General features: G+C 33.0%; 4 protein-coding genes and 1 long non-coding RNA gene across 5 annotated transcripts; 1 reads left to right on the plus strand and 4 right to left on the minus strand.

The window, feature by feature from the left end:
- Positions 1–2005: 2005 nt before the first annotated feature.
- On the minus strand, positions 2006–6745 carry LOC140842363 (probable ATP synthase 24 kDa subunit, mitochondrial). The gene is given in 9 exon segments (XM_073210209.1): positions 2006–2345; positions 2476–2598; positions 2782–2873; positions 2875–2919; positions 2921–2930; positions 4112–4222; positions 4908–5052; positions 6330–6432; positions 6580–6745. Coding segments are annotated over 9 exon segments (735 nt in total). The 5' UTR covers positions 6622–6745; the 3' UTR covers positions 2006–2281.
- A 1321-nt stretch (positions 6746–8066) lies between these two features.
- Positions 8067–11788, minus strand: LOC140842371 (ras-related protein Rab7). Its single transcript, XM_073210220.1, has 7 exons — positions 11601–11788; positions 11459–11485; positions 11165–11264; positions 10904–11050; positions 10344–10424; positions 10130–10275; positions 8067–8485 (listed from the first exon to the last, which is right to left on the minus strand). Exons 1-7 carry the CDS (start codon positions 11651–11653, stop codon positions 8422–8424), a joined length of 618 nt encoding a protein of 205 aa, XP_073066321.1. The 5' UTR covers positions 11654–11788; the 3' UTR covers positions 8067–8421.
- A 1423-nt stretch (positions 11789–13211) lies between these two features.
- LOC140842376 (NAC domain-containing protein 17-like) lies at positions 13212–16168 on the plus strand. Its single transcript, XM_073210234.1, has 3 exons — positions 13212–13568; positions 14275–15414; positions 15692–16168. Exons 1-3 carry the CDS (start codon positions 13400–13402, stop codon positions 16096–16098), a joined length of 1716 nt encoding a protein of 571 aa, XP_073066335.1. The 5' UTR covers positions 13212–13399; the 3' UTR covers positions 16099–16168.
- A 1023-nt stretch (positions 16169–17191) lies between these two features.
- LOC140842386 (laccase-14-like) lies at positions 17192–20042 on the minus strand. Its single transcript, XM_073210246.1, has 6 exons — positions 19853–20042; positions 19226–19377; positions 18881–19125; positions 18659–18787; positions 17543–18484; positions 17192–17418 (listed from the first exon to the last, which is right to left on the minus strand). Exons 1-6 carry the CDS (start codon positions 19952–19954, stop codon positions 17288–17290), a joined length of 1701 nt encoding a protein of 566 aa, XP_073066347.1. The 5' UTR covers positions 19955–20042; the 3' UTR covers positions 17192–17287.
- Positions 20043–22368: 2326 nt separating this feature from the next.
- Positions 22369–24906, minus strand: LOC140814152 (uncharacterized). Its single transcript, XR_012114075.1, has 3 exons — positions 24617–24906; positions 22774–23811; positions 22369–22674 (listed from the first exon to the last, which is right to left on the minus strand). It is a non-coding gene; the product is annotated as an uncharacterized lncRNA (long non-coding RNA).
- Positions 24907–27158: the final 2252 nt, after the last annotated feature.

Here is a 27158-nt window from a genome sequence, read left to right on the forward strand (position 1 = left end):
AGAGTTATATGTATGATCTGAGATAATCATCCTCTATTAAACTAGTTTTAGAGTTAGGCTATGTCTAAGTTTTGATATTAACATATGAACGAGTCTGACTTATTCTTATTTAAACATAACCACTTTGTTTTAGTTATTGTAAATGAAGAACCTAAACACATATATGATATAAATTACTTGATTTATATAAGTTTATTTCAAGCCGTAGTTTTGTGTTTTGTGAACAATTAATTTACAAAGCCGTTTCAAATAGGTGTCTAAATTGGTGAATGCTTGACAAGTTGTTAGAAGTTCGATTTTCTCGACAAATACTTTTTTTTTGGCGAGCTTCTTGTACAAAGTTTGCTCAATACAATTTATCTGATTAGTATGATTTAAGTTTATTGTGTTAATCCAAAAATTACCCATTACATGTTGAAATAGAACGACATCAAATTTTCACGTTATAAAAAATAATAATTTACAAAGCCCCTTTGTATCAACATGACGTTTATACGATATATCTAAAATATTTTATTGAACAATTAATTTATCTTATATTCTTATTAATTTATCGTATTATCTTATAATATAATTAAATTTGAGGTCATTATACTAATTAACTTCTAATTATTTTGAAGAAGTCTTATTTAAATTTGTAACTATAACTTTATTAACTGTATTGACAACTTTTTCCCCCTAAAATAGCTTTTCTTTTTAAATTTTCAATCATATTTTTATCCATATAATTTTAAATTTTTAGATACTCTTATCACTCTTAACAAAAATATGAAAAATTATCAATTACAAAATAATAACAATTATCATATTTAGATAGATATTGCAACTATATTAGCCCCCCACAGGCGCAAATAATATATCTACAAGTTAAAGGCACTTTATACGAGCATAAATGGAGTTTATGCGATATATCTATAAGTTAATTTTTTATTTTTTTTACGATTTAATACTATTATTATTTCAATAAAAAATATTATTACCAACATTTTGAGGAGGTATTTAACATATAAAAAAAAAAATGGAATGATAATTGATTTTCAATTCATACCTTTATTCACGAGCACATCATATCCTGGATAACTTCCCATTTTACGATAAAGGTTTGGTTGCGTCTTTGGGTGATGAGTAATGCTACTACATATACTATCAAATTTGTATAAAAAAAATTTTTACACAAAAATTCAATACAAAATCTCATGATAAATTCAATAATAAATATCATGAGATAATAACAAAACAATCGATATAATTGTTGTAAATATTTATGTACAATATTTTTGTTGTACCTTTAACATTATTCTTGGAAGATCGGGATGGTGATATAATTAAATTGAGTTGCATTTGACAAAAAAAGATCTCAAATTTGTTTTTTGCATTAATTGTATCCACTAATTATTATGAGAAAAAAAATTGAATGAATGAAATTGATTTCATAAAAATCGAACTAAAACCCTGAATAATTCGTTTATTAATTAAATTGAATTTCCATAATTACTACTACTCGTTCAATGTTGACCAGGGATTTTGTTTGCTATTTTTCTTCGGGGTTCTACGATGGCTAATTCCGATTCGATTACCAATAATCAATATCTGAAGGTAGATTGCTAAATATTGGACGCTCTACTGGCTCAAAACATAAATATACATGGGAATTGGACATGATTGTATATGGAAGGTCAAGGTGTAACCAATTTGCTACTTTTATATGCCTTATATATGTTTTGACATTTCAAGAATGTGATCTATTTACGTAGGGTGGGCGAGAAGTCTATATTTCCCACACAAGGTTTTACACACATATTTATTTGAATCTATCTAGAATAATTAATGATAATATTTAACCTCTCGGCCTAGTTATATTTTTCATTTTTTATAAAATGGTGGAACGACCCATAATGAAATTTCGAAGTACAAAACATGCCATTAAAATGAATCACATTATTGATTATAGCACAACCTTAAGTTTACAGAGATGAAACTGTGGCCAAATAAGAAACAGAACACGCACACCAAATATCATAGTATATATTACACTCAAGTACATAGCATATAATTGATGCCTGTTTCAAGAGAGAACTACATAAAAGGAAAGGTGCTCAACAGATGACCAAGTTTCAATGTGTACGTCGAGTAAATTTCGACATGCTATTATTATATTATTCGAAATGGTTCTTAGCTTACTTTTCACTTCGTCAGCAGAATCATTCTCCTCACACAACGAGGAGATTTCCAGAGAGAGAATGCATAACAAAAGAAAACAAAATAGATAAATGTTTCATTTCTAAAGGAAGTTTCGGATGTCCAACGACTTCGCATTGGGCACTTCCTCATCCTGGAATTCTTCCCTGTAAGAGTTTGGTGTCAAAAAAATGTTTGAGCAAACAAAAATAAATTTCCAGAAATTTAACACGAAATTTCAAATAAAAAACCCTCTAAATCTGCATAAAGAGATGCGCGTGTGAATAAGAGGGGTACCGCTTCTTTTGAGTTTCCATGGCCTCAACAGCATCCTTCTTCAGTTCTTCCAGCTGAGCTTTAGCAATTTTCTGTTCCAACTGCTCCTCATATTTGGGCAACTCTTCTTTACGGATGCCGAGCCTTCATAATCAGTAGGAATGAGCAAAATCATTATATCAACCTTTATCAAGCACGTAAGAGTACAAAGTTGTAATATACTTGCGTTCCGCCAAAAAGATCGTTCCAGACCACTCTCCCTCCGATTTTCTGTAACTTTCATATTTACATTCTTCAAGAATTTTGAGTTCCAATTCCTACACTTACTTTTGGTTGATCTTATCAAATTCTGCTGTAAGAAGGGCCATTCCCTTCTTATCGTTTCTCAGAAGCGGCTTCTTCAGTTCTTTCTCAACTTTAGTCCAGTGCATCCATCATCATAGCTTCTGCACCCAGTTCGTCAACTGAGACCACGCCTGCCAAAGGTTATTACGAGATGAACTATAAATGAAATAGACCTTGTCATGATTCCTTTTTAAACATAAAATAAAACTAGAACCATCTCCAAAAACAGGAACCCAAACTGATATGTTACAGCTCGATTCTGGTCCTTAGAAATAGGAACGCAAAGTGAAATTGGAGCCATGTGGAACCTAAAAGTCCTCAAGTTTTGGGTGACTAAATACCTCAACCTAATTCATCTTCTTTATACCACTTGATTTCTATAAATTAAATTTAAGCACAATTTGTATAAATAAAAAGTGAAATATTCTTAGTATTTTGAAATATAATGATAGAATAATTAATCAGTTTCACAACCTTAGGATATGCAACACCTTTTTTCCTTACCACTACAATTCATATAACAAAACTTTGGTTCGAATCAGTTTAGATATAGACTATCCAGATTTGGAACCGTCAATGACTAAAGTATAGGACCGAGCGCTGGCCGTTTTACAAAAAAATTATAGCTGGTGGTAATGGTGCATCTCAGATATTTTAAATCGCATACCAACCAAAGCGTTATGGTTCGATCCCTTACCCAACCCAGACAATCATTGCACTTCAACAATCTTCCTCATAATAATTGAACTCCTTGTAATCAATGAGAATCGAACACATGACTTTGGCTCTGATCCTAATTGTAGGACCGAGAAATTGTCACTTTACCAAAAATTATAGCTTGTGGTAATAGTGCAACTCAAATCTTTTAAACAGCATATAACAGCTCAAACGCCTGTGGTTCGATCGCTCTCTCCAGTCAGGACAATTATTGCACCTCAACACAGAGACGAACCATGTTCAAGCACTTTGGTTTAAAAATTGTATGTTTTGGGATTGTCATCAAGATTACACGAAAGAGTGCGGATATAATTTGTTCCAAGGGTCTTAATGAATAACAAAATTCATATTAAACTCACACACCGAAATTTCATTAAGAAAATTTAAATATCAACAAAAAATATCTAAATTTTTCGACGACAAGCTTAGCATAATCTCATGACTTTAGCCTAGGGAATCTAAAAATTGGGTATTTTGCTCATTTCTACGAGCATTTCTAGGAAACATGGACCACAGAAAAAAAATCCACAGACATCACACAGAAAAGTAATCTCCGTGAAGAAAACAGAATCAAAGATTTAATGTAAGAACATACTTGACTCTTATGTCCTTCAATGCCAGCAAATAGGATCGAGCATCAGGGATGCCTTGTGTCCGTGTTTCAATGGTGAATTTGATCCTCTGTGACTCAGAGAAAAGATCAGCCCTGCAGGATAAACCATACCAGATAACAAAAGAAGACTAGGGATAAATCATAAATCATCAGGATGCCCGACAAATTATACTAGATGGTAGAACGGTGAGTATTTTACAAACACAAGAGAAGCCGCATTAGAGAATAAATTTATACATGGTAACATCCTTAAAATCAAAGAGAACCCGGACAGTATTTAAAAGTGTTGTATACACAGGAAAGTGGATAAAAGGATGAGAGAGTCATTATGCAGCAGAAGACGAAAAGTCTAGACGACACAAAATTGGTCAATGGTTTATTTCTAGGAAGTACATGATAAAAACATTTAATGAGTGATCTCTGTATCTTCAAAAAGACATGTATAGAGAGTATGTTCACAATGGGTCAAACTATTAGCAGACATTTGTTTCTATAACGTTCTAATCTTGTAATACTTTAAAGAACAATTAATTTGAATGGAACAGTGGAATATAACCTGGGTCTATACTTGCCCCGGGTCTACACTAATAGTATACCGAATGATAGACGGTCAACTACGACCCAGCACTTAGTCCACATGGAATGAAAAATCAGTTATTCCACTTAAGTTTTTATGTGGAAGAGTACTGTTTATTTGTATGAGTCAGACAAGAGGGAAGGAAATTTAATCAGGGCATTACATTCAAAATTCACTATAATAAAGGCAGCAACATCTTACTTTTCCCGAACAGCCTTCATAACCTTAGCATAATCAGCCACTGCAGCCGGATCATCAGGATCTATTGTAATCTTCTCTTTTCGGAGAATCCCTATGGCTGTGTCGAATTTCTTCTTAACCTCAAGAAAAATGCCCTTCAACATTTCTTCATAAAAAAGTGCAACAGTGAGCAGCTCACTTTAAAAACATCAAAAAGCTTAACAGTCACCGAGTCAGAAAACCTTAAAAATCACATTCACTTATACATAATTGTTGGAAAAAAATCATCTCGGACAGCAAATAAATAAAAGAAACTTGAGAATCTAACAGGATCAACCAACAAAGCAAAGTTTCAAGAGAAAAAAGGCAACGTACACCTACACTGCTACTAGACTAACATCTGAAGTTAAGACTCCTGGAAACCAGTAACAAATATATCCTCAGATAAAACTAAAAACCAAAGCAAGAGGAAAAGTTTCTCAACACTTTCTTGATTGAACAGACAACGCTCTGTATCAGAACCACTGATAACTAACTCATTTATATGCCAAATTTTCATTCAGAACATCCAAATTCACTCCATGATGATCTCTGCTGTTTCTTACCCTTCCACCCACGTGATTGATGCAAGTACTTAAAGTTATTTAAGTTTTTATTATATGAATGGACTGTGAATTCCGAAGTATTTATCATCTGTATGATTGAACATCAAACATGGTTGGTATCACACATTGAATGATGTACCAAACAATACAAAAAGTAAAATAACTGAAAGTGTACATATTTCCAGTCTTTGTAACCAAACTTGACTCCCAGTGCACGTAAAACTATTGATGTCAATGAGCACAGAGAATTCTGCGGAATAAGCGACACTGACATGTAAAAAAAGAATATAAAAAAGAGTAACAACAAGAGGGAGAATAATGACACTGAAGATCTTTTTCTGTTTACATCAGATGGCAGTCATTCAGACAAATACAGGTAAGCCTATCAAAAACATATTGAAGGAGATAAGGTTAAAAGTCATTGTGCAAAAAACATAATCAGAAGCAGCATAATATTTTATGAAATGAAACCTAGACACTGCAAAATAAAATAAAGAGACAAAGGGAATCAACATGATGCACCAGAATCTGGAACATGCCTTATATAATCACCACAGGAAGCCCCAATTCAGTCCCCTCGTTTTTCACAACATTAGACCGTATAGATCATGGAGAATTATGACACACTAAAAAGAGAAGTACGATGAAGTTACAATTGCTGAACTATTTTTTAAATAGAGAACTTTAAGATGCAACATATTAGACTTTCTCAGCCTATTTCTTACGAATTCTGAAAATTTGATACGCATTCCGTCATTGGTCAAAAAAATTCTAAACACAATTACCGAATAGAAAAATCAACGATTCCACGAGAAAAAAACCATAACATCAAACTCACCATCACCCTTCAACGCTGGGGGATTCGAGCCAGCTCCTTTCACAATGCCACGAGCTGGAATAGCATATTCCGATCGCACTAAAATACTTTGTCCACTATACACCTGGAAAAAAACATAAATTTTAAAATTCAAACCCACATATATCTGTAACACAGCAATAATCAAACGAACACGTAATAATTTAGTGAAACTTTTGCTCATTATATAAAGAGATCAATCAATTCACAATAGAAGGGATTAAAACGAAACCTGGCGAGTAGATCTGGAGAGGAGGCGAGTGGAGAAAGCCATTTCGGGTTGGAAAGAGCAAATGCCTGAGTATTCAGTCTGGGGTTTTCAACTGACCTAGTTATATTTCCTCGTCATAGGATTTCATGGAAGGGACGAACAAAATAATATGGAGAAGAAAAACGTCGTCGTATTAATTATCTCAGCCTGCTCTTAATGGGCCGCGAGTAACTGCTGCTCTTCTTAATTAGCACAAAATTAATTATGACGATGAAAGCGAATTGGCCCGAATGTAATATCGTTACGGTCAAAGTCATACAGTTTGTTTGGTTAATTTTTGAGAGTTGATTATGAAGAATTAATTTAATTCATTTTAAAATTATTTAAACACTATATATTGGTTAGAATGTAATCTTTCATTTTGATGATATCTAAAAGTGCTAACTGTTATAACATCCAATTGTCTTCTAATGTATTTAAAAATGTTGGAATCGGAGCTCAGTCATCTGATTATATTACCACATTTTTCGGTTTGTTTTGCTAAAAGCTTGGTCATCTGATTATATCAATATTAAGATCCAGTCGAACAGTTCCGCACTTCGAATATCATTTTTAAGTGGTCCAACCATATCAGTCTGATCGAGAAAATGACTTCAACAGTTAATAACGGTTGAGTCTGGTTTGAGAATCTTATCAAACATAAATATTCTAAAAAGAATTTCTAAAATTTATTTATCGTTTTTAAACTCAACGATTCTAACAATATTGAATTATATGTCATATACCTTTGTTTGAGAACATATTTTACATAAAAGTGTTGAGCAATTTTATTAATGAATTAGTCAAAAAAAAAAAAAGTGTTTTGATCAGTTAGTACAACAATTTTGAAATTCAAAATGGGAAAAGGGAATGTATTTTTTGGAAGATTGAAAGATTATTGGCTTATTAGATAAAAAGGGTACAAATACCGAAAACTATCTAAACTCTCGATGCATACTACTTTTGCGACGGTGCTTATCACACTTTGTATTTTGTTGTAAAAGTCATGTATTCTTTAATTAATTTTATATATACATATAGTAGATAAGGAAGAATAGATAGAAATAAATTTTCAAAGCATAAAATCGTTTCTATATCATATATCATTATCTGATATTTAATATGGAATATATTGATAAATTCGAGATAAAAGAGAACATTAACCACTGTTAGCCTAAAATTAATGTATATATCCAACAAGCACATTTGCATAAATTCTTAGCTCCAACTTAAACTAGAAGCTGTGACCACTCGTAATTAAACATGAGAAATAAAATGAGAGTATTTGGATAAAAGAAAACATTCAAGTTTAAATTAGGTTAGATAATTTCAAATATATCTCCAACCAGCATAGCATCTCTCTATGCTTGCAATCCATGTTGTACCATAAAATGTCCAATGCATCTAAAAAATTCCCAGCAAATGCAGAAGCACTGAACAAACTAAATCATGCAAAATAACCACTCAAAAAGGTTGCACTGTATTTTGAGATCACATTAATACAAACATTTTTTAAAAGATGATAAAATCATGGCATACAAACAAGGAGCTCAGCTAAAATGTATTCACAAGTGAAAGCTCAAGTCCACAACATTTAGGGACAAGGAAACTTAAGCTATTCAAAACTTGAAGAACAGTGAGAAAACAAGATTCCAATCAATTTGAATCGTATTAAAATAGTATGGTTAGTGGTTCCAATGAAAAGGGTCATCCCAAACTTCAAAGAAATGCATATGTCGAATAGCTAGCTATCAAGTGTCAGCATCAGAGAAAAGACACACAAGGACAAAATTAATGATGAGTTCATCAAGTGGTAAATCTGCATCAGCATGCACAACCACCGCGTTGCTCTGTTTCAGAAACAGCCTCTGTTATGCCCTGGAAGTATCTGTGTAGAAAGTTTAAAAGGCAAAAGGAAGAAATGTTGCTTAGAATAAACTTAAAATAGGCTGTAGAAGTTAGAGAAATTAAATGTAAGAGAACAACACGTTTTTTTAGAGAGTTAGGATGGGAAGTATTAAACAAATCTCAGGTAAATTGAAAATATAGGAAAACAATTGGTAGTTTTTATTCAAACTTAGCCTATGGCATAACGGGTTAAAAACCGATGTTTTTGCATTACTTAGGGTCAGGTCCCGTGCAGAAATAATCCACCTGAATAACTTGTTTGGGGTTACCTGATGTTTGGAGCATAAGAAATGTTCTATACAAATTCCATTGAGCTAGAGCAAATCTAAAAACCCACTTATACGTCCATGGCAGCACGCATATCTCTATCTAAACAAATTCCACAAATTTCGAAACCCACACGTGCATCTACGAAATACACAAAATTTCCACATCTTAAAACCCTACAACTTCATCTCAGATTGAAATTCTGCAAAGCTTCAACGATAGATAGTAAAATTCTTAAAAACAATGGCTCAATGGAAATCAGGCTTGCCCAAAGCTCAATTGAAACAGGAGATGAATAAAGCTTTGATACTTTTTATTTTCAGACTTAGATGGACTTTTCTATGTATTGTCACTTGTCAGTTTCACCACGGTGAACATACCAAAATTTTGTTCACTGAATTTGACACTCATTTTAACGCTTCCATGTTACTATCACGACATCAACCACAGAAAATAGATGCTCGCACGTATGGCTCGTAATAAATAGCTGCCAATTATGTTGGTGGTTTCTTGTTCTACAAGATTGTACCTAAGTTTTTTGTCTTTGTTAGTAGACATTGATGGTTGGGAATTATTCAACTAGAAAAATTAATAGCACAAAATAATGATATCTTGATTTTTCTCTCACTGTATCTCAATGTATTCATCACATAACAAACAAATATTGAATGACATAAAAAATTTCTGCCATATGTGCAAACCATACCTTCTATCGTAATGAAATAAATGTTGCAATGGTTAAAACCAACAAAACAAACTTAAGGAAACTAGAGTTTTTCTTCTCCCTCACTTTATAATTTATATTGATAAGTTAATCTGCATGAACCACAAGTAGCAGGAGGAAAGCGATGTCTACAAAAAATTGGTGGATACAATCCAATTCAGGGTTAAATCGAATATGGTGTTGGAAGCAGGATCCCATTTTAAATGATTCGGATCTAGATACAAAATGAATTATTAAGATGCCGTCAAAATTATACATCTGACTGCTCTCCATTGCCACCAAAAAACAACAGCACAACACACATACCAAGCACTACCGTTCATTTCATAAACGCTTAGATTTTTTCCTGACAAAGAACAAGGGTCCCATTATTTTATTTATCATTTTTTATTTGGGTACTAAAGAATGTTAAAAGGATGAGTAATTTGAGACGAATTGAGTTGCCAGTGTGTTTTTGTGTATTGTCACATCTGTTTCAATAAGGATATAATTCAACCCAATCATTTGCAATTGCCAGTGTGTGTTTTTGTGCATGCAATATGCATGTCTCTACACACGTATATATAGAAAATAAGAGCGGGGTGAATCAGCATTCAAATGTGAAGACAATTAGAGCATTTAAGTTTTACTCACATGTCCTGATCATTCTCAATCACAAGCGCAGTTTTTGCAATACTTGAGAATGCAGGATCAACATTGTAATCCTCTTTAGCTGATGTCTCAAAGTAAGGTATGTTCCCTTTTGATGCACACCATTCCTTGACTTTCTTTTCAGAAACCTGTATTTGACAAATTAGAGCTAATAAACATAAGAATGAAATTTTAGAAGCAAAACAACCGAACTTACCACTCTGCTATTACCACCATCTATATCGATCTTGTTTCCAAGTAGTATAAATGGAAATGTCCTTGGGTTAGCTGGATTAGCCTGCACCAAAAACCCAACTCTATTAACTCGTTTTCTGTCTATTTTTATCACTTCACGTCATCACAAAGAAACAAGAATATAAAGATACATGAGTTATACCTAAATGTATTGAAATTGGGAGTTATAACATTTATGAAATGTAAAATGTGTGTGACAAAAATATCTTGACTGGTAAAAATTTCATTCAACTTTCAGTATTCAAAATGTATATCATTACATTTTTTATTAAAATTTTCAAATAATTTGAGCATGCAAATTTGATGTCTCGTTCATTTAAACAGTTTTTTCAGAAATTGTTACAAATTCAATAAGAATGAAAAGTCTTTTATCACATATAATTTTCATGAAAAGATAAAGCTATTAATAATTAAAGAAAACACCACGTTAAAGAGCCCCGACACTAATCTTTCAAACAAAGATGAAAACTAAAATATTAAAAAAATAACAAAATGGAAAGGTAAGTCGAAAAAGCCACCAACCTGCTTGAGAAATTCTTCATGCCAATTGTCCAGTGTATCAAAGGACCGCATCACGTTCACATCATACACCAGAACACAACAATCAGCCCCTCTGTAAAATGCAACTCCGAGACTTTGAAATCTCTCCTGGCCAGCAGTGTCCCAAATCTGCCAACCAAAAATTCACTTACATTCCTCGAAAGCAAACCTGATTGTCGACATTAAAAATTCTCTACCAAAAACCTTCAAACACAATAATCGAGACACTAATACAAAACCCACTTGCAGAGTAACGAGTCGATCGTCTATCTGAAGTTCCTTGGTGACAAAATCAGCCCCAATTGTCGCTTTGTACTGCTGACTGAATTTCTTATGCACGTATCTATTTTAATCGGTAAAAGAATTCTCATGATACAACAACAACACGCGCAAGAAAAGGTATAAATACGTTGGAAATCGAATCGCCCCAACTGCCAATTTTGCACGCAGAATTTACGTACAAAAACAGCAGATAAACAAACAAAAGACAAAATTATCCAGATCAGACAATAAACGAAACAAAACACAAAAGGATACTGGTTCATCAACGAGGTTTTTCCTACCCTGAACAAGATAAACAGCATTAGGAACCATAATTAAAGGACAAAACCTAAATTACACCTTACTATCCAAAAAAAAAAGGGAAAATGAAAAATGGCATAAAGAAAGGAGAAAATACCCGCTGTCCCCCAGGACGATGACCTTGAGCAATGTTCGCCTACGCATGGACATTTTCTTGATTAAGGCGAGTTTTCCTTATTTACTTTTTCCCCTAATATTGTTCTTTTTTTGAAAAAAAAACGTGTGAATTGTGAAGAAAGGAAAGAGGAAGAAGAAAGGGGCGCCAATTTAGATCTCTCTCAGAATTTTCCTTTTGACTTTCTTTTAATATTCCAACGAATCCATCGGTGGTTGGATAAAATTCTTAAATTTTACATGTAAAATAAAACATTAAATTATTATTTATCATATTGATTCTATTTATTATTACATTTAAATTAAATTCATTATTAAAAATTTAATTCATTATTATTCGTATATTTATTTTAAACTACTTATATACTTATTATTTAAATTTAGGTTTTAAATAAAATTATTTTAAGTAAAAATAAAAGCAAAAGCCGGTCAACTAACCTATAATTTATTCAAAAACGAAAGCCTATTATATAATGTTTCTTTTTGTCCCATGTTTGTCCTACCTTATAAGTTATATTCTCTCGTTTGGGCTACATGATTATTTTTTGCTCGCATTTTTTAATATTTCTTTTAAAATATCACACCTTAAAAAAATTATTTTATCTCGATACATTTGATATACATTTTACATCCTTGTATTCAAAAGTGGGCACTTTGTGTATATGTTATGCATAATTTACAATTTATAGAAACATTGAAACACAGACGTTGTATATTAAAAGTTAACGGTGAATCTAAAATATATGTATTTGAGGTTGTGGTATTTTGTATTTGGCTGTGGAATTGAAAAGAGAGTTGTGATAATTTAATTAGACATGAAAACTGGAATAAGAAGTTATGGAAGATTTAAGTAAATTTGTAATGTATTTTTCTTTAAAAAAAATATTTCTGGAATTATAAAAAAACAGCTACAAATTATCAAAAGTTTGTAACTATGGAGTTAACAGTGTGGATTTAATTTTAGTTAATAGTGTGGATTTCAGTGTTAGTATTACTCTACCATTTTTATTTTTATTTTTTGAAAAGTTGAATCTTGGGCTTTTCAAAGCTCAATCCCTAAAAGATATATATAGTTATCTTTTTGTGTACATAAAATAAATGTCAAAACTAACATAAAATGTTACTATGTTAATCGAATAAATCATGAAAAAGCTTCATATAACAAGCTCGCTAGATAAGATATTGATATAGAGAATTGAATTCTTATCTATTCGTCAATGGTGATCTATTCTATCAATTCGGACACACACACACATATATATATATATATATAATATATATGTTTGTACGTATGTACATTAATATTTGTATATCAAATTTTATATCACACAAAAATTCAGTTTATCAAAACTTGATTATATATAAATACAAAATTTCACAATATAATTAATATTAAAATAAATATATAACATAATCTATATTTAATTTAGTAGGAACGAGACACATTTATTTTTTGATACCCAATTGGGTAACATTATTCGTATCGAACATAAAGTGGACACATGGAAGCTTCTCAGCACAAGTAGCCTATTCCAACTTCCAAGCTCATTGGACCTTCACTCACACCAAAGTAATCCCCCTAGGATAATGTTTCCAAGAAAATTCAACTCAAAGATTAGTATTTTAAAGTGGTTGAGTTCTGTTTCCCCAAATCCTCTCCCATTGCTCGCTCTTTTCCCCCACACCGACTGCAAGGTTTCCCATTTTCACGCCGATCAAAGACCCTTTCAATTTATTTGCTTTATTCGTATAATTTTGGGTGTAATTAAGATTAGAGTGATCATGGATTGTTTTGGCAACGGAAGCATGTTTCCTCCGGGATTCAGATTTCACCCCACTGATGAAGAGTTGGTGCTTTTCTATCTCAAAGGGAAGATCTGCCGGAAACGATGCCGTGAAGATGTAATCGGAGAAACCGATGTTTACAAGTGGGACCCCGAGGAGTTGCCCGGTATGATTCTTTTCTTGATTGCTGAAAATCGTTGACTTTGATATGCCTTCTGGGTCTTTTGATTTTTATGACTATTGGGCAGATTACTCGACGATAATCCTAACAGATTGAGGTTCTGCGCTGTAGTTTGTTGACAGATCAAAAGTGCGATTTTTGTAGTGCTGAGTTCTGTTGAAGTCGATAATATATGGTTTGAAATTTATGTTTTGTTTTTTGGGAGATAGCTTTTAATTGTTTTTCTGTTTTAACAGTATGTTTCTCTTCAATGTGATCCGACATTGAAATTTAGCCAATAAAAAATATGAAATTTCGATAGCTGTAGTATTAACTCACTGAATTATGGGGTGGGTGTTTTTTTTTCCCTGTTTTTTTTTTTACTAATCGGTGATGCTACTCTTAACATTTCTTGAATGAAACTTATTTTCAAGTTCTTGATCCTATGTATTTTGTTAGACAGATAAGTCGGTTTGATTTTGGATTCGTACCTTCTTTTTTTGGAAAATATGCAGAAGTATGATTTGTGGTTCCAAATACTTAATTCAGTCTGAAATCTCAGTTTCAGTAATTTTTCTACATTTTTATGTGTGAGAGTCGATGTTGTGAGGGTTGAATTTTGATTCAATGCCTTTATTTTGTGTTAGGAATTTTATTTAGTCTTCAATTTTTATAGCTTGATTTACTGACATTTCATGCATCCGATCCACAGGGTTATCAAAGTTGAAAACTGGTGACAGGCTATGGTTTTTCTTTAGTCCTAGAGACAGAAAATATCCAAATGGAGCAAGGTCGAACCGAGCGACAAGGCATGGTTATTGGAAAGTCACAGGGAAGGACCGTGTCATCGTGTATAAAGCTCGTTCCGTGGGGATAAAGAAGACTCTGGTTTTTTATGGAGGTCGTGCACCAAATGGAGAACGAACAGATTGGGTGATGCATGAATATACCATGGACGAAGAGGAGCTGGGAAGATGCGAGAATGTGCAGGATTATTATGCACTCTATAAGTTGTACAAGAAGAGTGGACCTGGTCCTAAAAATGGCGAGCAGTATGGCGCACATTTCAGAGAAGAGGACTGGGCTACTGATGATCTTAATGTTCATTACCGAATTGACGGGGACAACTCGATGAAGCGAGTTAATGTCACCGTGCTAGTTGATGATCCGAAAACTTTTAACTGTCAACAGCGTTCACCACCTGATGAGCTTGAGGAAATCTTGAATCAAATGGCAAATGATTCTGTTCTAGTCCCACCTCATTCAGCTGATTATGGATTTTCTCTGGATCAGTTTCTCGGCGAAGTGGAAAATCAGAGTCCCTCAATGAACCATCTTTCAGAAGCTATGGCCTTTCCGTCTTTCCAACCATGTAGCCAGCAACATCACGTACAAGCTGGCTTTGACCTTGCACGGTCTGACCTTACTCAACTACTAAATGAGGCGCCTGAAGTCACTTCTCAAAATCTTAGTGGGCAAGAGCTTCGTTTGACTGAAGAGGATTTTCTTGAAATGAATGATCTAATTGATAAGGAACCAACTTTGCAAAATCTTGTGGGACCCGTTGATAACCTAGAGAATCTGCGGTTTGATGGGTTTGATTGTTTGGGCGAGATTGACCAGTACCAAGACGCTGCATTGTTCTTTAATGAAATGGGGCATGGTGAGTCTGGTCAGATTTCACAACTGCAAGGGAATTATTACAATAATGTTGTGATAAACCCGGTCACAAGCTCATTTTCGAACAATCTTGATAATGGAACAGTGAATTACCAGTGGACAGACGAGCAAAGATGCACTACATTCAATGCGTCAGAAGCAAATCAAATGTTCATTAGTTCCTCAACGTCAGGTACCAAAACTGTTGCAAAATTCAGTTTCGAGAAGCAGCATATGTATATGTGATTTACCCAAACTTTACGAGTCACACGATGTTTGTCATTTATATTTACTAATCTCATCGAGCTCTTGCTCAGATGGATGGCATGGAAAGACCATGTCATCTGCCAGAGGCGAAAACTCTCTGTGCCCAAGTGGAAACCGGGGATTTTGAGCCCACCTTTAAGAGCTCTTCTAATATTGTACTAGTATAAAACTGTATTCTAATTTTGCAAGTGTTAAACTTTTAGGTTTGATCCATCAAAATCAGATCCATAACCATAACCGTGGCGATGTTATAAACTTTCCCACCGGAGCAAATGAAAACCAAAACAACGAACAGAATGATGGTACATACTCCTTGTTCTCGTCTGCTCTCTGGGCTTTTGTGGAGTCCATACCAACTACTCCTGCTGCAGCTTCTGAGAATGCTTTGGTAAATAGAGCTTTCGAACGAATGTCTAGCTTCAATAGGATACGACTAAACTCCAGGAACATGAACGTTGCGACAGGTAACACCTCTGCAAGTTCAAGGATCTCGGGCAAATTTATAACTGGTTTCATATGTTTTTCTTTAGTCGGAGTGTTGTGTGCCATCTTGTGGATGATGATTGGAACCTCTCTCTGTAAGAGTGTCGGGTTGAATGTTACTGATTAAATAGAAATTTTGCTCCAGCCACTCACTGGATGGCATAACAAATCGAGATTTAATCGTGCAATTATGAGAAGTTACTCATTGGTCGAGGGGGATTCGAGTAAATAATTTTGGCTCATATGTTTTTTTTCTAAACCAACATTATTATTAAAAAAAATAATGTATTTAAAATTTTTATAAAACCTTATTTTAGTAAATTATATTTAATCTATAACTTATAAATAGGATAAATATGAAAAAAAAAAAAATTTAAACCCGAAATCTCTCACCAAATTTAGAAGACAATGACACGATTTAGGTTATACTCCGTTAATCCCATTGATTCAAGCAATTGTTGCATATTGTGTGAAAAAGTCAGTTTGGCGGCCGTACCAATTGTCCATTAGACAATTGGACAAAGGCCGATCCATCCTGTTTGTCTAAATTTGGCATATGTTTTTGGACAAAAGAAGTGGCATTTATGTAACTTTTTTTAGCGTAAAATATTAAAATAAATAAATTCGATAACCATCTATCCACGTCACAAATATTCAGTAATACGATCAATCTAACAAATCACCAAATACAACAAAAAATTATTATTCATGCTTGTTCTATAAAATTATATTATCATGAAATAATCCGTTTTCACTAATTCTGCCTCTCTCATTTCTTAAAAAAATTTCAACAACTTAAATTGAATGAAACCTCTAAGATTTTGAACAGCTTACCAAAAAAGATCTTGAAACTATTAAACTCACTAAAGGCGCAATAAAAACTTGACAAAAAATGTAGTAATACTTTAATATTCAAACACTGCAAAATCAGATTATATTAAATAACTATTATTAAGTTTACAAGTAAAAATGTTTACAACAATAATTTTATTTATTTGTTCATATCTGCTGGTGAACAATAATTCAGTAAATTCACTAAATACATTAGACTTAAAGACCAATTACCATTGTTACAATTACAAATGCATTCAGTATATATATATATATATATATATATATATATATATATATATATATATATATATATATATATGTGTGTGTGTGTGTGTGTGTGTGTATTCTCAAACATTTTTTTTTGAGTAAAATAAATAAAAAATGAAATAAACTCAAATTTCTTCAACCTAATTCAGAACTTAGTTATATTATTTTATGGCTATGGAATTTCTCAGCTAGCTTCTCATGGACCATCACTATTATCAACACTTCGGCATATCTGGAGGCGGTGGCAGCATTCTCTCGTTCCGGCCTTTTCCATTTTTAACAATGAATGTCATTCCCATTCCCCAGCTTACATGACGTTCGAAATGGCAATGCAAGAACCAAACTCCTGCAACAAAAATATCATGCATGCAAATTTGAGGATGTTAGGTAGATGTAGAATGTTGTTGCGTATATACGTATGCATAAGTTTAATTTGTGTGTGTTTATGTGTTTATATGCCACCAATGTACCTGGATTATCCGCACGGAATCGTATAGCCGTCCATCCGTTTCGTGGAACTGCTATAGTTTCCATCAATGGAGGGTCTACTAGATTATAGTTCAAAGGATCACTGCTTCTATTGAAGTTCCCCAATCCTGAACCAACCACGTAAAAACTGTATCCGTGTAAGTGCATTGGATGATCCACGCCTCCGGCTATGTTTGTTCCCTGGAAGACAAGCTCCACAGTAGAATTATACTCAAGAACATTTACATCTGTCCCATTTTCAGGCGTCCACAGGAGACCAGGAACGTTATTTTGCGTGTAATTATAGGGGAAAGGAGGATTATCGGGAAAATCAGCCTCATAAATTTCGCTGATACGCTTGTAGTATGCTTGAAGAATGGAGACTTTCGGCAGTACCAAGGTTATGTTATTGACACTTGCAAGTAACCGGTCGCCATTCGGTCCACCACACTGGTTATCAATCGGGCATGTTCGTGTGTTGATTGAAATAGCAAACAGCAATGTATCTGTGATATTTAGTGGGACATCAACAGGGTATCTTTCGTTGGCTAGACTTCTGAGCTGGTTGGTAAATCTGATTGATGCCTGCGTATCGTTGAATTGGGGGAATGTTGGAAGAATAAGTGAGGACGGTGGAGTGTAATTCCCGGCGTATTCTATAATTCCTGTGGTGGTCGTGTTGTCAAAATTTCCGGCACTGGCATAAGCCCTAGCAGCCATGTAATACTGGCTTGGGTTTTGATTAGCTTCCAGCAAAAAATCGATGGTCTGTCCCGGGGAGATGGTGATGTAATCACTGTTTATTGGCTTTGTGTAGCTTGCATCGGAACCAACAACTGTGATATTATGGTTTGCAATCTTGAAGAACATGATGTTGTTCATCACTGCATTAACCATTCGGAACAAATATGTTTTGCCATATTCCACTGTCACCTTGAATGTATCTACATTTGCATTAAAAATTGTGATTATTTAGTAATATTCCATCAAACAAAATCGAAAAACATTAGTTAAAAAAGGTTAATACGTCGCGCTCGGGTTTCATTAGAGCTCGCACCAACTCATTAACCTTTTTTGTCAGCTTCTCATTCAAAAACCAGCTAGTACGAGAGACAAACCTTGTCCTGAGCACGGGTATTGGTCGCCGGGCTGGCCGTTGATGACATAAGCATCGGAAACATTTGGGTCGCCTCCGGTTCTTAGAAACTCCTCCATAACTTGCTGCACATCACTTTTCCACCAGTCTCCTATATATCCCACAACACTCAAAACCGTTACTTTTACATTTCACTCTCCTTTTTGGGTTTGATATTATAAGTTTATATTTTCTTTTGGTATACCTATTATGATGGGCACTTCAGCATGAGGTTTAGCGAAAGGATAGTCGTCTCTCTTCTGTGGCAGAATAACGAGAGCACCGAGAACGGTGGCCCTCGACCATTCGCTATGTGCATGCCACCACAGGGTTCCTTCCTCATCGGAGAGAACGATCCGTTGGGTAAAATTAGTACCGGGCGTGATGGGGCACTGTGTTATGTATTCGGGCCCGTCTGACCATGGATATCTCGGCTGCTTCACTCCATGCCTGAAACGAGCATAAGCATACGAGTGCTCGTTTCAAATATATCATTTGATTACTATATATACTGCAACCATTTAATATGTTTGGCACAGAAAATTCATACCAGTGAATGGTTATATTATGATCTGCAAGATTATAAACATCGACAATGACTAAATCTCCTTTTCTCGCATAGATAGTTGGCCCCGGAAATTGCCCATTTATCGTGAGCATGGTCTTGTTGGCGCAAAGCCTGGTGTATGAAGTATTCCTCAGCTGTAAAAGAGTTAAAATGGAATACAAAATTATATATGATTACTATTCTTTTGTGTAGAGTTGAACCAGAAATCAAGAACATTTCAGGAAAAAAAAATGGAAAATTTCAGGGGAAAATAGATGACCAAAATCATAGTGATCAGAACAACTTACAATTAAGGTTCGAATTTTAATCAAAGCTATCCCACAAAAACTAAAACATCACTAAATAAAGGACCAAAATCATCCAGAGAACCAACTTACAAGAATAGTATGACAAATATTCTCTTAATTTAAATATAATCATCGACGGAACTTAATTTTAACAACATTATTCAGCCAAACAAACTCAGTACTCTTCACGTTTCAGGCAGATTGAGTTGGCTTCACAGCTTTGAGCTTGAATTCGAATATATATAAAAATATAAACCATATATAAATTTGTTTGCAATTGCACAATATGAAATATTAAACAAAAGTGCAATAAAAAAACTACCTCAAACTTATAGCGACGGACTGCGGCATGGCTAGGCAATACGCCACAAAGAAGTATTACACCTATAACATGAAATATCAAAGCTTTCATCTTAGCTACCATTTACTTCCAATTTTTTTCTTCAAAAAAAAAAATCTGCAATAGAACAAAATTCGTTTTGTGCTAATATTGTTTTGATTTAGTTACATATACTTTGGGTGGTATTTATAAAGAGGGCCTGGGTTTGAATAATCAATAATATTCCGAGTAGACAAAGAAGACGGCTCGCTTTTGTATTTCTTGAAAAATCCATTCCAATGGGGTTTACACTAATTATATCGTTTTCGTTGAATTTGACCATACATCACTGGAAGACACCGGAAAACTGTCGTTGTAATACAATTAATTTTGCTTAATATTCGATGTAATATATGGTGTGAAAATGACCAATATTTAATATTCGTTGTAATGTCTGGTGTGAAAATGACCCATATTTCTAAGTTTGAAGGCAAGTTATATTTCAAAAAGAAAAAGAAACTGAAGACTATCAATCGAACCTTCATTAATTAGTACGCTATTACTTTCTAAAGATGAGAGCTGATAAATGTTGAAGGTTCAGCCCTGTGTGTGTGTGTGTGTATATATATATATATATATATATATATATATATATATATATATATATATATATATGTATGTCGTCTTCCACTCATCTTCATCTCTCATTATCAGTGTGGCGATTTTTTCCTTTCATATATCGTCAAAATCTTTGTTGTCAAACAACAAATGAAAAGTCACAAGTTATACAGGATCGGAGTGAAATATTTTTAAATAAAATATATAGGAGAGGGACGTCTTTTTTATTTTTATTTTTTGTTTGATTTTTGAAGAAGAGTTCACATCTATTTTGTACCAAATGCTAATGCTGATTGCTTGGCCAAATATCCTTATTATTATTATTTTCTTTCGAAATAAATGGTTAAAAATTTGTTTAACTAGTTTAATTGTTTAAAATATTGTTTTTTAATTATTTATTATTTAAGATATTATATATTTATAAAAATAATTTTATTAATATTTTAATCTTTGTTAACAATTTTGTGTGCTATTTAATATTATCATCTATTTAACTAATCTAAATTTGTAGGATTTATTATATGGACATTCCTTGCAAAGTAATAAATATGATGAGTTTTGGATAGGAAAATGATTAATTTTTGAAGATAATTCCCTAAAAAAATTATTGAAGAAGATTTATGTTAATTTCTCACGATAATTAACTCGACTTTTTCTCATCTATTTTTACGTTTTCCAGCTGAAAGTTAATTATTTTACGTGACAAAAATTCAACATAATATATTTAATCATATCGCAAAAAGCAGGATATAATTGACAATTTCGAAGATTTTGTTTGAAATATATATGAATGAATGTGATAAATTAATCCAGCTAAGACTTGAAACATTGCAGTGTAGAAAAGTCTTTAGCAGCCTCAGAATACTCCGTGTTTCCCCTTTTTTGTTGGCTTTTATATGCATATTACCAAATTAATAATTCGGTACGATATTTCTTGTCCAAAGTCTACGGTTTGAAATGTTCCTTAGCTCATCATCTGCGAATGTCCCTAATAGTTAAAAGGCACTGATTTATAACGTTGGTCAAAGTTTCCATTGGCACATTTATAACGTTGCTCATGTATGTTTAAATTTTACAATGAGTCCGTTTTAGTCGTTTTTTGACGTTGATGTGATGTCGATGTGATGCAATTACATGGTGTTTATATGTTAGAATTCCGTGTAAAATGATTAATACTTCCAAAATTGAAAGATATATGAAAGTTTGAAATTAGAAGAGGACCAAAATCGTAACTAACGACCACAAACAAATTTTCAGTCAATGATAAATAACAAGTGCACTTAATTAAAAACTAACAACAGTAAAAATCAATAATTTGTTAGACCATCAAATTTTTTAAGGCAGCTAGTTAACCGAGCCACAGTTTTTTGAAACCCAAAACATAATTATTTGCTATCATTTATATTTAGATAGAATAATAACCATAAATTTGTTATCGTCGCTATCCACCAGAGGATAAGCTCCTTATCATCGTCCATATATATTTAAAACATCTAACTTCAAATATATGTTTGTTTCAGAATTACAATCAATCATTCTTTCATATAATTAACCAAAATAAGATCACCTAAATTTTATAATTAATTATGATCATGTCATACCTTGATAATTAATTTCTCTGTACTCAGAATTTTTTTTTTTGTTTTTTGAGGGAAATGCATATCTCAAAGTTTTTAGCTGATTTAAATTGGTACTAATCTACGAAACAATTACACATATATGATATATCTCACAACATTTAATCGCTTCAAATCAAAAGGCAAACCGATAAACTCCATGCTATGTACTAATTAAGAAAGGCAAACCGATAAACTCCATGCTACGTAATAATTAAGGATACTAAACCGTATATATAGTATACAATTTCAAAATAAACAATAATATATATATCCCAACAAAAAGGGTTTTTTGCCTCTAGTGGTCGACTCATAATTCCTTATTCTAGCTAGATATGATAAATCTCAGGTACAATTCTTGATTAACAAATTATATACACTGTATATGCTTGAATTTCAAACTCTGATATCTTCGATATAATTAGGATATTGCTGGACAAAGTCTGCCTCCATACATCGTCTAGAATCGAGGGAAATCTTTAGGTGGAGGCAACATTGTGGCATTTGAGCCCATTCCATTTTTAACATTGGATACCATCTCCATTCCCAACTTATATGACGCTCTAAATGACAATGCATGAGGCAAAAACCCTGCAATACACGTATATTAAGTTTTAATTCTCATGGATTAATATATATACGATTGAAATTATTTAACATAAAAATTTAGAACACCTTTAACTAAAGTACCTGGATTATTTGCTCAGAATCTGATGGCAGTCTATCCATTTCGAGGAACCGCAATTGTGTTTTGGAATGGACGGTCGACTAGATTATAGTTCAAAGGATCCTTATATATCCTTATCAAAATTTCCAACTAACACATCCTCTCACATCCAAGAATGGACATGTAGAACGTGAAGTTTACGAGACAACAAGTGGCCCAACTATGAGCTTTCCAACATACGACGTTGGAACATGGGCTTTGATAAATTGAGATTTATTCTTAACTCAACCCCAAAAGTTAGGTCAAGAGGGGATGACATGGACTTCTTGGATGCAAATTAAACTCGCACCACCCCTTGGATGTTAACTTTAAACTCAGTCATGTTGAGGGTGATGTAAAATCCTAACCCATATGTGTACCGAAGATTAGTGGGAAGATTTCTTTATCTCAAGGTGACACGTCCTGATCTAGCATACTCTGTTAACAAACCCAGTCAGTTTGTCTCTGCTCCCAGGGACTCTCATTTGCACGCGGTTCACTCTGTCGTCATGTACGTGAAAGGATCTGTTGGACAAGGACTATTCTATAGTTCACCTTCTGATCTCGAGTTGACTCTATTCTCGGACTCAGACTGGGCTGCATGCCCTGATACACGAATGCCTGTCTCTGGTTGTCTTGTAATGCTTGGAGGCTCAATGATTTCTTGGAAGTCCACGAAGCAACATACGATTTCCAAGTCTTCTGCTGAAGCTGAGTACAGGTCTATGGCCAATGCTACATGTGAGTTCATTTGGTTGCTGTCATTGTTCAAAGACCTGCATGTTCAAGTTCCACGATCCAGTGGTTCTCTTATGTGACAATCAAGAAGCATTGCATCTCTCTTCTAATCCAGTGTTTCATGAAAGAAGTAAGCACATCGAGATTGACGGCCACATTGTTTGTGAAAAGATTCAAGCTGGCTTTCTTAAAATGATGCATGTATCCTCTCTTTCCAACAAGGTTTCGTGAATTGCTTGTCAAAATGGGTATTCAAAACATTCATGCTCCATCTTAAGGGCCAGCTTAAAATATAAAAGCGCATAGCTAATTAGTTGACTAAATAAGTCGCGTTTGTGTAACTCACATTATTTGCCTTGAATGAGTCGCACACTTACTCTCACTAGGAACACGCGCACGTATATAAATAAGCACGACAAGGCGTCATTCTTAATTTAATCTCATAAAAATCATCTTTCTCGACTATATTATCTATACTCCATCAAGAGACCGATAAAAACTGTTTTGACGAGGACAAACTTTCTTCCTAATCTAACCTTTTATTTATGATTAATATTAATCATCTTCTTCCATTTGTGTGATCGGAATATTTGTGCGGCTATTTCTTCTCAAGCAATCCTTTTATTTACTATTAATATTAACCATCTCCTTCCATTTTTATGCTTGGAAAATTTTTGTGGTTGATTCATTGCATAATGTTTTGATGTCATAGTGTTGTATTATCATGAATGTTTAATATATTGACACCATATATTCATGACACATGCAACACGAGTGCCTCGGTGACTAGTATATCAATGAAGGGTTGTCATTTCTCTCGATTTGGTTCTTCGTCTTCTATCAAAAATCAAATCAAATGTGCAAAAAAGGTCAATTTATATTACTAGGAATAAATTTTGATAAATTATAAGATCAAAAACCTATGTATAAAGCTCAATTAATACGAACAATTTTGCTTTGTTTTCACGTGAATAATGATTCTTGTGTATTAATTAATTATCTTAAATTATATTTTACTACACTTTATATATATGTATGTATGTATGTATGTCTACAGAAAGATTTAAAAAAGAGCAAAACGACACTTACCACAAAGTAATGGTGATGGTCGTCGCGTCGCATGGACAGGAAGAGCAAAAGCAAGGAACATAAAAGCCAATAAAGGCAACAATGCCATATTCGAAAATAACCTCATCACTTCTTCGTGGAAACCTTAATTTATGTAGTTGCCTTTTCCCGAAAAAGTGATCATAATATATATAGAGAATGAAAATTGGTAGAGTTCTAGACATCAGAGGTTTTGATTTGGTCACGTCAAATTAATATGATTTCAGTTGTTCTTAAATTTTGCTTCTCTCTGAATATTCATACCAACCCAAGAAAAACAGGAACACGCATTCATACGATTGAAGTGACTCGAAAGATTCAAGGTAGACCAATAAATCATGTAATATTATTTGTTCAAGTTCGAAAATTTATAATTTTCGATAGATCATAAAATGGGTATCCAACTTTCTGAAGACTATTAATTCTTTGAGTATGTCCCTCAATTTCGTTGTGTAGGCATTATTGGGGCCAAAAAAGACGTAAAATATTTAACGTGAAATAATAATTGCCTTTATATGAATGGGATTCACGCTGGAAAAGTGATTTTTATACACCACTTACGTTTTTTTTTTTGTGGGAATGTTACTAACATTCTTAATCTTCACAATTGATTAGTACTCCAATTATGAATCCAATGATACATATTTGTCAACAAATTAGTGATATTAGCTATATATATGGTATGTGTTGTCTGTCGTAGCTTGAACTCAACCTCGTAACCGTATGCAATCAATTCTACCGATTTTTTTTAATAGAATTGTCGGTGCTGTAATTGGGTTAATTGTATAGTATATGTCTCTTGTTAGACGGTCTCACGAATCTTTATTTGTGAGACGTGTCAACTCTACTGATATTCACGATAAAAATTAATATTTTTTTTATGAATGAAACAAATAAGAGACCCGTCTCACAAAATACGACCCGTCTCACACAAAGTTTTGTAAATTTTATTAAGTTTTCTATTTTTTATTTATTCGAAATAGTATTTGGGAGATAATTTAAAATAATCTCCGTCTGCAATTTTATTTGTAATAAGGAGACACATATGTAGATGGGGTGGGGCAGAGAACCTGACAGACGTGCCGAAGATTCAATTAATGATATTGATTGGATAAAAGATTAACACGGCAAGACATTCGGATAAATTAAATATTTTATTTTATTATTATTATATATAAAGAAATAAGTGACTGTGTACCAAACCAAAAATAATAATAATAAATAATGAATTAAATATAAAACAGTCAAATAATATACTAATTAAAACATAACTGTTGACTGGCTTTTAGCTCCTTTAATGATACCCACGCGACCCCTTGAATCGTTACGTGTATTAGTTACCCCTTTACGTTAAGTTTGTGTATGCGGCCGGTTATACTATATTTTTAAAGAAATAACCAAATCAAATAAAAAAATAAACTAATAATAATATAGTTTCGTGTTAAGATAAGTAATACTTTTATGATATTTTCCATTATTTGAATTAATTCAAACGTATACAATAAGCTTAATTTAAATTAACGATTTATCTTAATGGTTATAATTAAATTTGATGTGAGTAAGAATCGCACATATTTATATCCGTATGACGTGTTGATCCGATCTATGCTTACAAAAAAGTAATACTATATAAAAAGTAATATTTTTCATAGGTCGGGTCGGGTCGGATCAAATATACATCACAAAATTGACTCGTGAGATTGTTTTATTGGAGTTTTTGTGTTTGAAAATTCATTGAGATCGAAAATAAAAGTACTTAATTTGCCTCTAACATGAATGTGTATCAGTGTATGAGATGTTTATCATTTTATCATAAGTCATCGAAACGATGTAACTCAATGATAATGATACGAGTAATTTTTTTTAAAATTAGGGGTGGAGCCAGAAATATGGTTCCGCCCGGGCTAAAATTTTAAACTCTAGAATTTTTTAATATTTTAAATTAATATATCCGGAGTAATATCATATTATTCTAAAATTATACAAAATTTACTTATAAATTTTTTCAAAAAAAAATCGGGCCACCCGCGGGTACAAGTCCACATAGCTCCGCCCCTAAGTCTCTAGCACTCTATATATGCTATTAACTCAAGCACGCGATAATTCATGTGCGTAGAATTTTAACATAATCAATTATTTTTTAAAATCTTTTAAGTTCTTGATTATGATAAACAAACAAATTATTTAGCGATTTTTTGAATTTACTAATATACATATACTTTGGTCATTTTAATAGGTGAACAAAACTATTTTTTTAACCAATAAAAGTTATTATAACAATGCACGAACTCGTTAGAATAACTACCTCGGCCATTTTAATATATTAACAAAATTACCCTTTCTTTTATCCAATAAATGTTTTTATAACAAAGTGAATTCTAAAAAAAACTAAATTATTTGTTAATAATAATCAATAACTTAAATATTAAAAATACAATTACCTTAAATTATGTGCCATGTAACTAATAGTTTGAGTGTGTTAAATGAATTAACTTAAGTTATTTTTTTTATGTGAATAAAATAA

Source organism: Primulina eburnea, chromosome 1, assembly GCF_022965805.1.
Source record: "Primulina eburnea isolate SZY01 chromosome 1, ASM2296580v1, whole genome shotgun sequence".
In the NCBI taxonomy this organism is placed as follows: Eukaryota; Viridiplantae; Streptophyta; class Magnoliopsida; order Lamiales; family Gesneriaceae; genus Primulina; species Primulina eburnea.

Bases quoted from the DNA above. Each gene is read 5' to 3' on its own strand.
- LOC140842371 (XM_073210220.1), bottom strand. From the start codon at position 11,653: ATGTCCATGCGTAGGCGAACATTGCTCAAGGTCATCGTCCTGGGGGAC. The intron at 11,265-11,458 runs GTATCCTTTTGT...CGATTAAAATAG, and splicing joins AAAACCTCGTTGATGAACCA to ATACGTGCATAAGAAATTCA. The intron at 8,486-10,129 runs GTGAGTAAAACT...CTTTCTACACAG, and splicing joins ATTGAGAATGATCAGGACAT to ATACTTCCAGGGCATAACAG.
- LOC140842376 (XM_073210234.1), top strand. From the start codon at position 13,400: ATGGATTGTTTTGGCAACGGAAGCATGTTTCCTCCGGGATTCAGATTT. The intron at 13,569-14,274 runs GTATGATTCTTT...TCCGATCCACAG, and splicing joins GGACCCCGAGGAGTTGCCCG to GGTTATCAAAGTTGAAAACT. The intron at 15,415-15,691 runs GTACCAAAACTG...TTAAACTTTTAG, and splicing joins CATTAGTTCCTCAACGTCAG to GTTTGATCCATCAAAATCAG.
- LOC140842386 (XM_073210246.1), bottom strand. From the start codon at position 19,954: ATGGTAGCTAAGATGAAAGCTTTGATATTTCATGTTATAGGTGTAATA. The intron at 18,788-18,880 runs GTATACCAAAAG...TGGGATATATAG, and splicing joins TGAAGTGCCCATCATAATAG to GAGACTGGTGGAAAAGTGAT. The intron at 17,419-17,542 runs GTACATTGGTGG...TTTTTGTTGCAG, and splicing joins ATTCCGTGCGGATAATCCAG to GAGTTTGGTTCTTGCATTGC.